The sequence below is a fragment of the Rhincodon typus genome, unplaced genomic scaffold (genome assembly GCF_021869965.1).
Source record: "Rhincodon typus isolate 14 unplaced genomic scaffold, sRhiTyp1.1 hic_rhity00000738, whole genome shotgun sequence".
In the NCBI taxonomy this organism is placed as follows: Eukaryota; Metazoa; Chordata; class Chondrichthyes; order Orectolobiformes; family Rhincodontidae; genus Rhincodon; species Rhincodon typus.
The window spans coordinates 37,604-49,980 of NW_025966376.1; the positions used below are offsets into that span (position 1 = coordinate 37,604).

The 12,377-nt window shown below is 38.5% G+C and overlaps 1 protein-coding gene across 1 annotated transcript in view; it reads left to right on the plus strand.

The window, feature by feature from the left end:
• The window catches only part of LOC125481059 (cyclin-D-binding Myb-like transcription factor 1), a gene marked incomplete at its 3' end in the record, with an annotated part of 17,847 nt that extends 5,520 nt beyond the window's left edge, over nucleotides 1-12,327 (plus strand). The window contains exons 2-4 of the mRNA XM_048592163.1: nucleotides 7,847-7,962; nucleotides 9,873-10,004; nucleotides 12,221-12,327. Coding sequence (XP_048448120.1) covers nucleotides 7,854-7,962; nucleotides 9,873-10,004; nucleotides 12,221-12,327 — 348 coding nt within the window. The remainder of the gene's footprint in view (nucleotides 1-7,846; nucleotides 7,963-9,872; nucleotides 10,005-12,220) is intronic.
• Between the last annotated feature and the right edge of the window lie 50 nt (nucleotides 12,328-12,377).

The window sequence follows — 12,377 nt, forward strand, 5'->3', positions numbered from 1 at the left end:
ACCTGGCCTGGTTCATTACCCAGTACCAAATCCAATGTGGCCTTCCCTCTTGTTGGCCTATCTACATACTGTGTCAGGAAACCCTCCTGCACACATTGGACAAAAACTGACCCATCTAAAGTACTCGAACTATAGCGTTTCCAGTCAATATTTGGAAAGTTAAAGTCCCCCATAACAACTACCCTGTTACTTTTGCTCCTATCCAGAATCATCTTTGCAATCTTTTCCTCTACATCTCTGGAACTTTTCGGAGGCCTATAGAAAACTCCCAACAGGGTGACCTCTCCTTTCCTGTTTCTAACCTCAGCCCATACTACCTCAATAGACAAGTCCTCATCAAACATCCTTTCTGCCACCGTTATACTGTCCTTGACTAACAATGCCACACCTCCCCCTCTTTTACCATCTTCCCTGATCTTACTGAAACATCTAAACCCTGGAACCTGCAACAACCATTCTGTGCCTGCTCTATCCAGGCAGCTCATAGTGAGCAAAGGATGTACAGATCAAAAAGAGTCAGACAAAGGCATACAGGTTACATTGCACTGGGTGTGTGCTAGGCGAGATCAATGATAGCAAAATCAGCATCGTTTGATACTAAAGAGTCCATTCATCAGTCTAATAATGGCTAGGAAGAAGCTGTTCCTGAACCTGTTGGTGCGTATGTTCAGGCTTTTGTATCTTCTGTCTGATGGAAGGCGTTGTAGGAGATCGTTACTGAGCTGCGATGGGTCTTTGGTTTAAAGAAAAAGAACGGGGACATATTTATTACTATAAGGATCTCGTAAGTGCTGACATACTGACTGACTGCAGTTCTGGCTCAGATCTACACTGTGAAAAGTGACTATTTTATGACCATGAAAACAGCTGTTTGTCTTTGTTCTTTACTGCAGTTGATAATGTTTTGGGGAGTCATTGAACTGATTTTAGTATTGTTGATTCTTGTTGAATATCCCAACAAAGATGAATGCACTTCTGAATCTAAGACAGTTGATTCCATTTTTTTACAATTTTCTGTTTATTTTGACTTTGGCAATTGCATTATTACTTAAATGGTTGATGCTTATGTAAAAACATAAACCTTCCTTTAATCAGCAAACTAAATCCGAATAATTACAACTTGCTAAATCACTTGATTCAGTTGCAGCTTGTGGCTGTAACTTTAATTATATTTGCTGCCAAGCTGTTAACATTTCTGTAAATTACACAATGTTATACCTAAATGTTGACAGAAGCACTTAGAATTATACACTGAAGATAAGTGGGGTTGAAGAATCATTGGAAATATACTAAGTATATTTGTTTGTATTCAGATGGTTTATGGCTCCATAGAATATATTGTAATGTTTCACATACTCATTATGAAACAAAACCAAGAAAATACTAGAGGCTTTCCTTTTTCATCCCAGAACAATGATAGGGTTCTCTTTGTCCCCATCTTCCACCTTACCAGTTCCATATTGATTGGATCATCCTCTACCATTACTGCTACTTCCATTATGATTCCACCACAAAATACATAATGACCATCATTCCCCTCCCTTTTCAGCATTCCAAAGGACCATTCACTATACAACACCCCTGATCATTCATACTGTCCTGTGGCGCCTTTCTATGTAAGTACAGGAGATGCAAGATGTGCACTTTTACCTTCTTTATCCATTATTCAAGGTCCCAAAAACTCCTGCCAGATGAAACAGCAATTTTGTAAACTACTTTCAATTTAGTCTGTTGTATTTGCTGCTCAGTGCAAGCTGTTCTGTGCTGTGGAGGGCCAACACAAATGGGCAACTGCTTTGCAGCAAACCTACCTTCAATCCACCAGCATGACCCTGAACTTCTGCTCATGATATTTTGTGAATATATGAATTTAGGAGCAGAAGTAGACCTTTCAAGTCTGCTCCACCATGCAGTAACATCATGGCTGATCTGATTGTGTTCTGAATTTCTCATCCCAATTGACCCTCATTTAGTTTCATTCTTCCTGCCAAAGTGAACAAATTCTCAATTTCTCACATTATGCTCCATCTACCAGATTTTATTTCTTCACTTGTTTTGATACTGACCTCACTGTCCAGCCGTGTTTCACTGAGGCTCACATAAGCTCATGAAACAGTACTTTGCTTTTTGTTTAAGTGCTTTGCACACTCCTAGGTTCAACATTTTGTTCAGCAAATTCAGACTATAATCTCTGTCTGCATTTTGTTGCTGTTTTATTCTCTTCACAAGTTTTGACCTTCCTTTCACAATTCCTTTCTTCTTGATTCAGATGTCAGCTGTTCTTCAGCCCTCTACCATTCACACGTCCTCTTTACACTTTTTTCCTAACCTATCTCCTCACTTCTTGGTCTTGCACTGCCAACTCTTTGCTATTTAATCTCTCCAATTTCCAGTCCGCCACAGAATTTTTCTTTTGTTCTTATTTCTATCCTCCACGTTTCATCTGCTTAAACCTGTTACTACTCTAACTTTCCCAGTTCTGATGAGAGGTTATCGAACTGAAACGTTAACTCTGTTTCTCTCTCCACAGATGCTGCCAGACCTGCCAAGTATTTCTAGCATTTTCGATTTTAGTTTCAGATTAACGCTATTGCATTATTTTGTCTCATGGAAGTCGGCTTTGGTACTTGCTGCAAAATATTGCTGAAACTAAGCACAGCTTGTAAAAAGTACTTGCCTAATTTTACAAACCAATTACTAATGCCAAAAGACATCTCAAAATTACTGCTCAGATGTTTATCAGAGCTTCATATTACATGACAAAATTCCATAACCTAATATGGAACTTTGCTGTACAACTTCTGTAAGTTTTGTTCTTACAAATATTTACTCAAGAAATAACTCTAGTGCCTCCCTGCATGCTGTAGAAAATGTATGTCCTTCATTTAAGTAAATGGTAGTGAATTACCTGTTTGGACTGTGGTGAACACCAGAGGGAACCAGAACCATGTAATGCCAGCCATTGCTCAGCATATAGTACTCTCACCTCTGAATTAGAAGGTTATGGTTTCAAGACCTCCTCCAGAGTCATAGGGTTGTACAGCACATAAATGGACCCATTTGTCCAACTCGTCCATGCCAACCAGATATCCTAAATTAATCTAGTCCCATTTGGCCCTTATCCCTTTAAACCCTTCCTATTCATGTACTCATCCAGATGCCTTTTAAATGTTGTAATTGTACCAGCCTTCACCACTTCCTGTGACAGCTCATTCCATACATACACCACCTTCTACAAGAAAACATTGCATCTTAGGTCTTTTTTTGTATCATTCCCCCCTTACCATAAACCTGTGTCCTCTAGTTTTAGACTCGCCTACAATGAGAAAAAGACCTTGGCTATTCACCCAGTCCGTGCCCTTCATGATTTTATAAACCTCTATAAGGTCACCTGTCAGCCTCCGATACTCTAGGGAAAATAGCCCCAGCTTATTCAACCTCTCCCTATAGCTTAAACCCTCCAACCTTGGCAACATGGGAATGAGCTGTTAAATTGAAGGTCCATCTACCTAATGGGTGGGCGTTAAAGGTCCTTTGGCACTATTTTGAAGAAGTGCTGATGAGTTACCCTGAGGTCCTGACCAATATCTATTCCCCAATCAACATTACAAAAATTAATTATTTGGTCATTATCACATTGCTATTTATGGAAACTTGGTGTGAGAAAATTGGCTGCCACATTTCCTACATTACAACATTGACTGCATTTTAGAAATTTCAAAGTACGTTGATTATAAAGTGTGTTGAGACTCCTGAAGTCTTGAAAGGTGTCCTATAAACACTTTCCTTTGTCTCCTTTAAAATATATGCTCAACCATTAAGTAGCCATTTGTCTTACTACTTAATATTGTGTTCAACTACTGAAATCAGATATTTCTCCAACTTGAATCTACACCCATGATCAGTTGGGAACAGTTGGCATAATTGACCGCTGTTTGCAAATAAACTTTTGTTAATATCTTGAAACTACCAAACCCACAGCTAAGCTGTTCGATGGGCGCAATTAGAATGGTTTTGTACAGGATATTGGCAAGTTTGATAAACCTTCAACTTCCCAGTCAAAGGATTCAGACCAAGCAGAATTCCCAGAGGACTACACTGTGTTGGTTTATTGTAATAATTTAATGAAAAACGAGCAACAATTTGGCTATGAAGTTGAAATACTTAAATGAATGAGGGAAATCAACCAACACAAAATCAAATCTCTTTTTTTAAAAGAAAATACATCCTTCAATTCAAGTGTGAAAGGCAATGTCATCAGCTCAACAGAAGTCCACCTTCTACATGAGATTCAGCTGTGCAGTTCTCAGACTGACTCTGATGGTGGACTATTAAATTTGTTTCCAATATTACACTGAGCTTTGCTATGTCAAATGAAATAGATGGAGTTGCAGGTCAAGCTTTCTTGACTGGATAAAGTTCTCTGTGAAATAAACGTTTTCTGAAGTGATTCAGAAAGCCACACGAATGGGCTGTCCAATTTGCCAGTTATAATAAATAACGCAGACTTCTGCTGTATTCTGTGAGAAAGTTGCCATGTCTCGGAGGGCTGCACTCTCAGAGAGATGACTGGTGGGTTTAACGTAAGTGTTACAATATCTTCGGTGAGAGGCAAGGTTGAGAAGGTGGGACCTTTATGGTAACCTTAGTCGGTGTAGGAATTGAATCTGTGCTGTTGGCATCACTTTGCGTCATAAATTAGCTGTTAAGTCAACTGAGCTAACCAGCCCCTACAACCTACAATACTGAGCTATCACCATATTCTTAGTCTTGATCTATTTTATCACAGCGGTAGACATTGTTTACATGGACTTTAGTAAAGCCTTTGACAAGGTTCCTCATGGTAGACCAATTAGTAAAGTTAGATCACATGGGATTCAAGGTGAGCTTGCCAATTGGTTTTATGGTAGGAAACAGAGGGTGGTGGTGCAGGGTTGTTTTGCGAATTGGAGGCCTGTGACCAGCAGTGTTCTACAGAGATTGGCACTGGGTCCAGTTTTGTTTGTTATTTATATAAATGATTTGGATGAAAATATAGCAGGCATGGTTAATAAGTTTGCAGATGACACTGAAACTGTTGGTATAGTGGACAGTGAAGAAGGTTATCTAAGATTACAAAGAGATCTTGATCAGTTGAGTCAATGCGCTGAAGAGTAGCAGATGGAGTTTAACTTGGATAAATGTGACCTATTGCATTTTGGTAACACAAACAAGGACAAGGCTTATACAGTTAATTGTATGGCTCTGGCTAGTGTTGTGGATCAGAGAAACCTAGAGATTCAGGTACATAATTCTCTGAAATTTGCGTCGCAGATAGACAGGGTGATTAAGAAGGCATTTAGCATACTTGCCTTCATTGTTCAGACTTCTGAGTGGAGGAGTTGGAATGTCATCGAGGTTGTATAGGATGTAAGTCAGGCCTCTTCTGGAGTTCTGTTCTGCCCTTCTCTTCACCCTGTCATAAGAAGGCTGTTATTAAACTGGAAAAGGTTCAGAAAAGATATACCAGGATGTATAATGGAGGGTTTGAGCTATAGACTGGAAAGGCTGGGGCACTTTTCACTGAAGTTTAGGAGGTTGAGGAGTGAACTTTTTGCGTTTTATAAATCATGAGGGCCGTAGATAAGGTGAATGTCAAGGATCTTTTCCCTAGGGTGAGGGAGTTCAAAACTAGATGGCATATTTTTAAGGTGAGGGAAGAAAGATTTAAAAAGGACATGAGGGATAACTTTTTTTACGCAGAGAGTGGTTTGTGTGTGGAATAAACTGCCAGAGAAAGTGGTGGATACAGGTACAGTTAGAATGTTTAAAAGGCATTTCGATTAAGTACATCAATAGGAAAGGTTTGGAGGGATATGGGTCAAGAGCAGGCAGGTGACACTAATTTGGGAACATGGTTGGCGTGGACTGGTTAGACCGAAGGGTCTGTTTCCATGCTGTATGACTGTACCAATGAAGTCTGTAAAGGTAGTGGCATATTCATTCAGGTTGGCTACTGAGTTCTTGAATATGGACCAGTCCACCAACTCTAAGCAGTCCCATAGAGGCTGTTTTGTTGCCTCAGACTATCACTGCACTACTTTCTTTCCTGGGTCCTTGTGCTTCAGTTTCTGCTTGTAAACCAGGAGAAGGAAGGCAGCATTGTGATCTAATTTTCCAAAATGTGGACAGGGGATGGAGTGGTAGGCTCCTTTGGTTGTATAGCAATGGTCAAGGATGTTCGGACTTCTGGTGGGACAGGAGACATGTTGATGGTGTTTTGGTAGCACGTTATTGAGGTTTGCCTGTTTGAAGTCACCAGCTAGAATGAGCAAGGACTCCGGGTATTCTGTCTCAAGACAGTTTGTAGTGTTGTATACTTCAAGTGCACTCTTCACTTCTGCTTGGGGTGGGATGTTGACCGCTGTCAGGGTAGAGGAGGTCAACTTGTGCGGCAGGAAGTAGGGCGCAACTCACCAGGGTTGCCTAATCGGAGCATCAGGAGGTGTTGATTAGGAGCAAATCCCAAAAACAAGCGTTCTGTTGCATCCTAAACAATCTTGCACAGTAATTGAATTAATACTGCAACTGTGCAAGTAAATATCTTTACTTTCTTAAAAGCCATTATGTAAATAATTTCTCAAATTATTGTATAACAATTATTTCATTAGACATTCAACTTGATCTGTCTGGCAGCTACAAAGTCGGTTTCACTACGCTAATAAATATAGTTGCTGTCAAGTCAGAGGCAGTGGCCTCATTGTATTATTGCTAATCTATTAATCCAGAAACTCACCTAATGTTTTCGGGACAAAAGCAGAAGTAGCTGGAAAAACTGCATTCTGAAGAAGGATCAGTAGCCCTGAAACGTTAACTCTGTTTTCTCTCCACAGCTGCTGCCAGATCTGCTGAGTTTTTCCATTGTTTCTGATTTCCAGTATCTGCTGTTATATTTTTTTTAGTTTAATATTCTGGGAACTCTGGTGCCAGTCCTGCCACAGCGGATGGTGGAATTTGAATTCCATTTAAAACAAAATCTAGAATTATAAATCTGCTAATAACTCTGAAACCATTGCCGCCTGTCAGAAAGACACATTTGGCTCACTAATGTCCTTCTGGGAGGGAAATCTGCTATCCTCATCTGATGTGGCCTTCATGTGACTTCAGATCCACAGCCACATGTGGTTCACTTGCAACTGCCCTCTGAAATAGTCTAGCAAGCCACCCAGTTCAAGTTAGTAACAGGAAATAGATGCTGGCTGGCCAGCCACACCCATGTCTCACAAGTGAATAAGTGTCTTCTCTCTACATGAGGATATTTGTTAGTCCCAATTTACAAAATTCCAGGAATTTGAAAAAAAACTTAAGGTGTAAATATTCACCACTTAATGTGCTGAAGGTCAGTCATCTTCTCTCAAACTGGCAATAATATATGTCACAACTTCATGGAGGGAAGGAATTATGTATCTGAATGTTGTTATGGTGCCTCCAGGAATATGGTATTTGCAGCTGGTAACACTTGTATCTCAATTTCGATCAGAATGTCAAAGACCCAATCCAGAACTTGACTGTGTCATTTCTGAACTCTTTCAGTTCAGTACTGAGAGTGTGTACATTCTCAAAAGATAGTACCTTTTGGATGAAACTTTAAATCTAGACCCAATGGAAGTACATAGGTAAGCAGCAAAAAGCCTCTTTGTTTTTCTGATAGGAAAATAGGGAATTCTGCTGAATTCTAGCCAACATTTATTTTTGAACCAGCAATAACTTGTATTTATTTATTACCTTGAATGTAATAAGATATTCATAAATATTAAATTATTTCACGATACATGTATATTAAAATTTTTGTCTTTTTTTTGTTCAGATTGAGTATGAACACAATTGAAGACGAATCTGGCACAGTTACCTTGGAAACAATCAGAGCAGTAACCATAGGCCAGGATACAGAAGGCAATCTGATCTTACATTGCCCTCAAAACGGTAAGTTGAATTATCCGTTTTGTTTTCAACGTTTACATGTACTTTTTTAAAAATAAAAGTCTGTTCCTTTAGTAAATTGCTTAATGCATGTTTGGAGTGAAGTAAAGTTTTAATCTTTCTCCTGTTTCTGTCTCTTTTCCTTCGCAAATTTCCCTTAAACGTGGTGATGTTTAATTTGCAGCAAGATGCGTTTATGCAGGCAAAATACATCCTTCTAAAAATATGACTAGCAGTGTGAAGGGTGGCAACTACAAAGACTGAGTTGGAGGATGGGGGTTGGGGATGTGTGGAGGTGGAAGCTGTAGGGCCAGAGGAGATGACAGTGATAATGAGGGATAAGGTCATGAAGCAATGGAAACATAAGGATAAAAATGTTGGACATCACAGGAGTTAGTATCGGTCAACAGGTATTGGCAAGTGTATGGCAAATGGAAAGTGGTGTCATAGCATTATTATGGCTGAACTGAGGGTGGAGGTTGGGAGACTATCTGAGGGCACTTTTGGAGTAGCCAAGTCAAGAAGTGAGAAAAGAGATAGATGAAGGTTTCAGCAGCACCTGGGCTGAAGTAAGTAAAGACGTGGGTGATGTTACACACGTGAAGAGAGATGATGTACAGCATTTGTGGTTGTTATCTTTTAACCCAAGATTCATGTTTTTCTTTGCTAAAGTTTTTGAAAGCAAATTGGAACAAGTTCACTTCCTTCATAACTTCTGGACTTTAAGCCCCAGTCCCTCTAGTCAGGGACAAACAAATAATATATGCCAGCATGTTTGTTGAATGTTCCTAAAATTCAGAGGTACATTCAGCAAGCTGTAGGCAAAATTCTGAGGGAGCAGCTTCGTGTGTTTGATATGACAGTAGCCAATCAAGACAGTTACGGTGAGAATAGTCAGGTAAGACCAGCCCAAGAACTCAAATTACAACAAAATGCACCAAGTTCAGGTCTCAATGTAAGCCTAGATCTACCAATAAATCCAAAGGTTTGACACCCTATATGGTAACTCTGTAAGTAAAAATAGCAATTGTGTCTTGATTGAAAAAAAGAGACATTTTGTCAAAACACTTCATCTTGTATCATCAGGGCAACTTGTGAGAAATTCCAGTGTATAGAAAAAGCAATTAACTTATACTGTATGAGTAGAAAGTGATAGGTTGGTAAGTACACTCTGGTCAAGGTGTTGCCATGGAGCATCTGTTGGATGATAACTGACAGTTAAGTATCAAGCTTTTTAAAAATGATCATCCTTACAGTTTGACGTTGGATTGGTCAAGGCACAGATCTTGAGAAGTGAACCAGAGAATGGTTGTCATTTATTGTGTTCAGTTGCAGGCACAATATGTGTACATGTTCTTTCTGTCTAAAAACATTTGAAGTGATTCGGTGATTGGACAAAATTTGTTAACTAATCCTGAATGTTCTAAGAATAGTTGGGCTTGCAGTGTGGCATACTTGTACTTACTGGAAACTACATATGGTAATTGACATGGCCCTGCCCTTTGCAGACAGGAAGAACACATGCCTGTTTCAACTCAACAAAACAGATCACAGCTATTACAGCATTGTCTAGAGGCAATGCTTTGACAGTCACTGAACGAAGTTACTTTTGATCCAGATAATAAGAAGGATCAAAATGACTTGTTTCTCCTTGCAAGTTTCCCCATTCCCTATATGAACAATCACAATCTCCCTTTCCTGCAGGGGAACTCTTGGTTTCTTGGTGCATTTCCTAATTTGAGAACATGTCATTTACTTGAGGTTATGTTCCATTACAGCACTGTCTATCCTGCTGCTTATGTTTAATGTTTCTATACTATATAATTAATGATAATAAAGGTTATCTAAAATTTATTATAATATTCTTTTTCCTTTTATCCTATAATAAGTACTTTCCTATCTATTAAATGTAGATTTAGAATCTGAGGAAAATCAAGAACCCCTACACAAAAGGCTTTGTTTGTCAACTGAAGATGATGCAAGTCTTGAATCTACGGGTATTGCTGGCCCATTTGCAGCAGTACAATCAGTTGTTACACTTCCAAGTAAGATCATTACAAATATTTGCTGTAGTATATTAATGTTGGTTGTATAAATTATCTTGTATTAACATGACTGACTTCCTTTGATGACCAAATAAAGTCTCTAAATTCTTCTGTCCATTGCAGTTATGAACCACGTTATGTAAGCTGTCTGTTCAGTTGTGTCTTGCAATGAGCTACATTTCAAGTTTGCATTATCTTCAGTAATATTATTTTCAAAATTGTGACATTGAAAGTGGCAATATAATTTAGTACATCTATTTAAATCAGTGTAGTATGTTTTGTTTTTGGTATTAATGGCATAAATATGAAATTTTTGGCTATTTTATGCAATGTAATAAGAGAACAATTTTGCTAAGTTGTTGCTGTGTGAGATTTTGAGGTTTATATATGACTGATTCTAGCCCCTTTTTGCATAATAATCAATATCAATGAATATGCATGGTAACAACATTGAGTTCCAAAACCTATTTGTTAGGAATCTTCCGTCTCGAAGGTCAAATTCAGAAATCCTAGAACTGTTGTCAAGAAAGATAAAGTGTAATTGGAAGTTAACCTTGAGTGTCAATGCATATCACCAGTTACACATATAATCATACAACTGCATATGAACAGAATGTTGGGCAGGATGTACAAGTGAAGTTTACTCTGTATAGTCCAAAATAAATTTCTATCCCCACATATTCTAGCTTGTTCTTATGGAAATGAATTTGAAATTCTACATAGGGTGTTGCAAATGAAAGCTTTGCTGTTTTTAAAAAATGATTTGTAAAACAAATGACTATGACCTTCTTGTATGAACATTTCAGTTTGTAAATTTGCTGGTCATTTCTACACATAGTGACTGTGTATGGACATATTTGAATAACGTAATTGCAGAAATTTGCTTCTAGAGAGTAGTGTGGCATAGCAGTAGTATCATTGGACTAATAACCCAGAGACCAAAGCTAATACTGTGAGGATGTGGTTTCAAATCCCACCACATCAGCTAGTGGAATTTAAACTCAGTCAGCATATCCGGAATTGAAAGCTAGTAACCATGAAATAGCTGTTGATCGTTGTAAAAGCCTCTCTGGTTCACTAAATTCTTTTTAGGGTAGGAAGTCTGTCATTGTTACCTCATCTGGCCTACACATGACTCCAGTCGATCAGTAATGTGGTTGAATCTTGGCTGCTGTCTGAACTGGGCTAGGAAGGCAGTCTGGTCAATTGGAGGAGAGCAGCAAATATCTCCTCCATGAAAGAAAAGATTTGACCCAAGGAGCAAATTAACAGTTCTCACCACTGACTTTGAAGAAGGCTTCCCTTGAAGATCTATCACCTGTGGGTAGATTTCACCTTTCTCAGTAATAACTTACTTCAGGACTTAGGTAAAGAGGATCTGCAGTATCTGCATCCAGTAACTGTGATACCATCAAACTGCCTAAGCCAATAACGTTGGAAAATTCTAACAAACAGAAATTTTATGCCTTTCAAAGGCATTAAAACAAAAGATTAGAACACATCTATGGAATTAACATAGAAGATGAGCTGTAATAAACCTTTTATATAAAATCATTTTATATTGCTTCAATATGTTTTTTATTATAATAGAGAAATTTGACCTTCCACAAATATAAAATTAGCTATTCAAGGCCAGAGAGGCTGCTCAGCAATAATTATGACTTAGTGCAGCATTGAAACACATTATCTGCAAAGACTTTAATAGTACACCCTGTGGTGGAGCCAGGATTCACAGACACCTGTCTTCTGGACTTTTATGTTTAACTGTGCCTCTGAAGGTGCCAGAAGTTTCACAGTTGTGACAATGAGCTCTGACAGTTTATTGTCATCACAACTGCAATGTCTGTTCATTGTGTTCACAGCTCCAAACAGGCAGAAAAATGATAATTGTTTAGAATTACTTAAGGTTGCTGCACAGAACCATTTTGGATAAAGTGAATACCTGAACTTTATTTGAAAAGGTCTCTACCTTTTCTTTCCACACTGTCCACAAGCATTATTCCTGTCTATCTAAGTATTCCAAATTGGTTTTGTCAGTAATTACCCTGCCAGGCAAATTCCACCGAACCAACTACTGTAACCATCTCTGATAGAACAACAGGAATAAATTAATAGTGGCACTTTATTTTTTTTGTTTCATAATGTACTTGTTTTTCAGTATGCTTGATACCTTTGCTGTGATGTTCTGGGCTTTTATGCATATGTTATGGTAACAGTTTCAGACAACGACCAAAGTTTTGAGGTAACCATGACGGGAGAGGCAGCATCCGAGCTGACTCATGCATCTGAAATTGAAGAAAATGAAACTGTTACTCAGATACAGGTAAGTGGTCATTCTAAGAAATGACTTCAGTTGTAAACCAATTTTTAAAA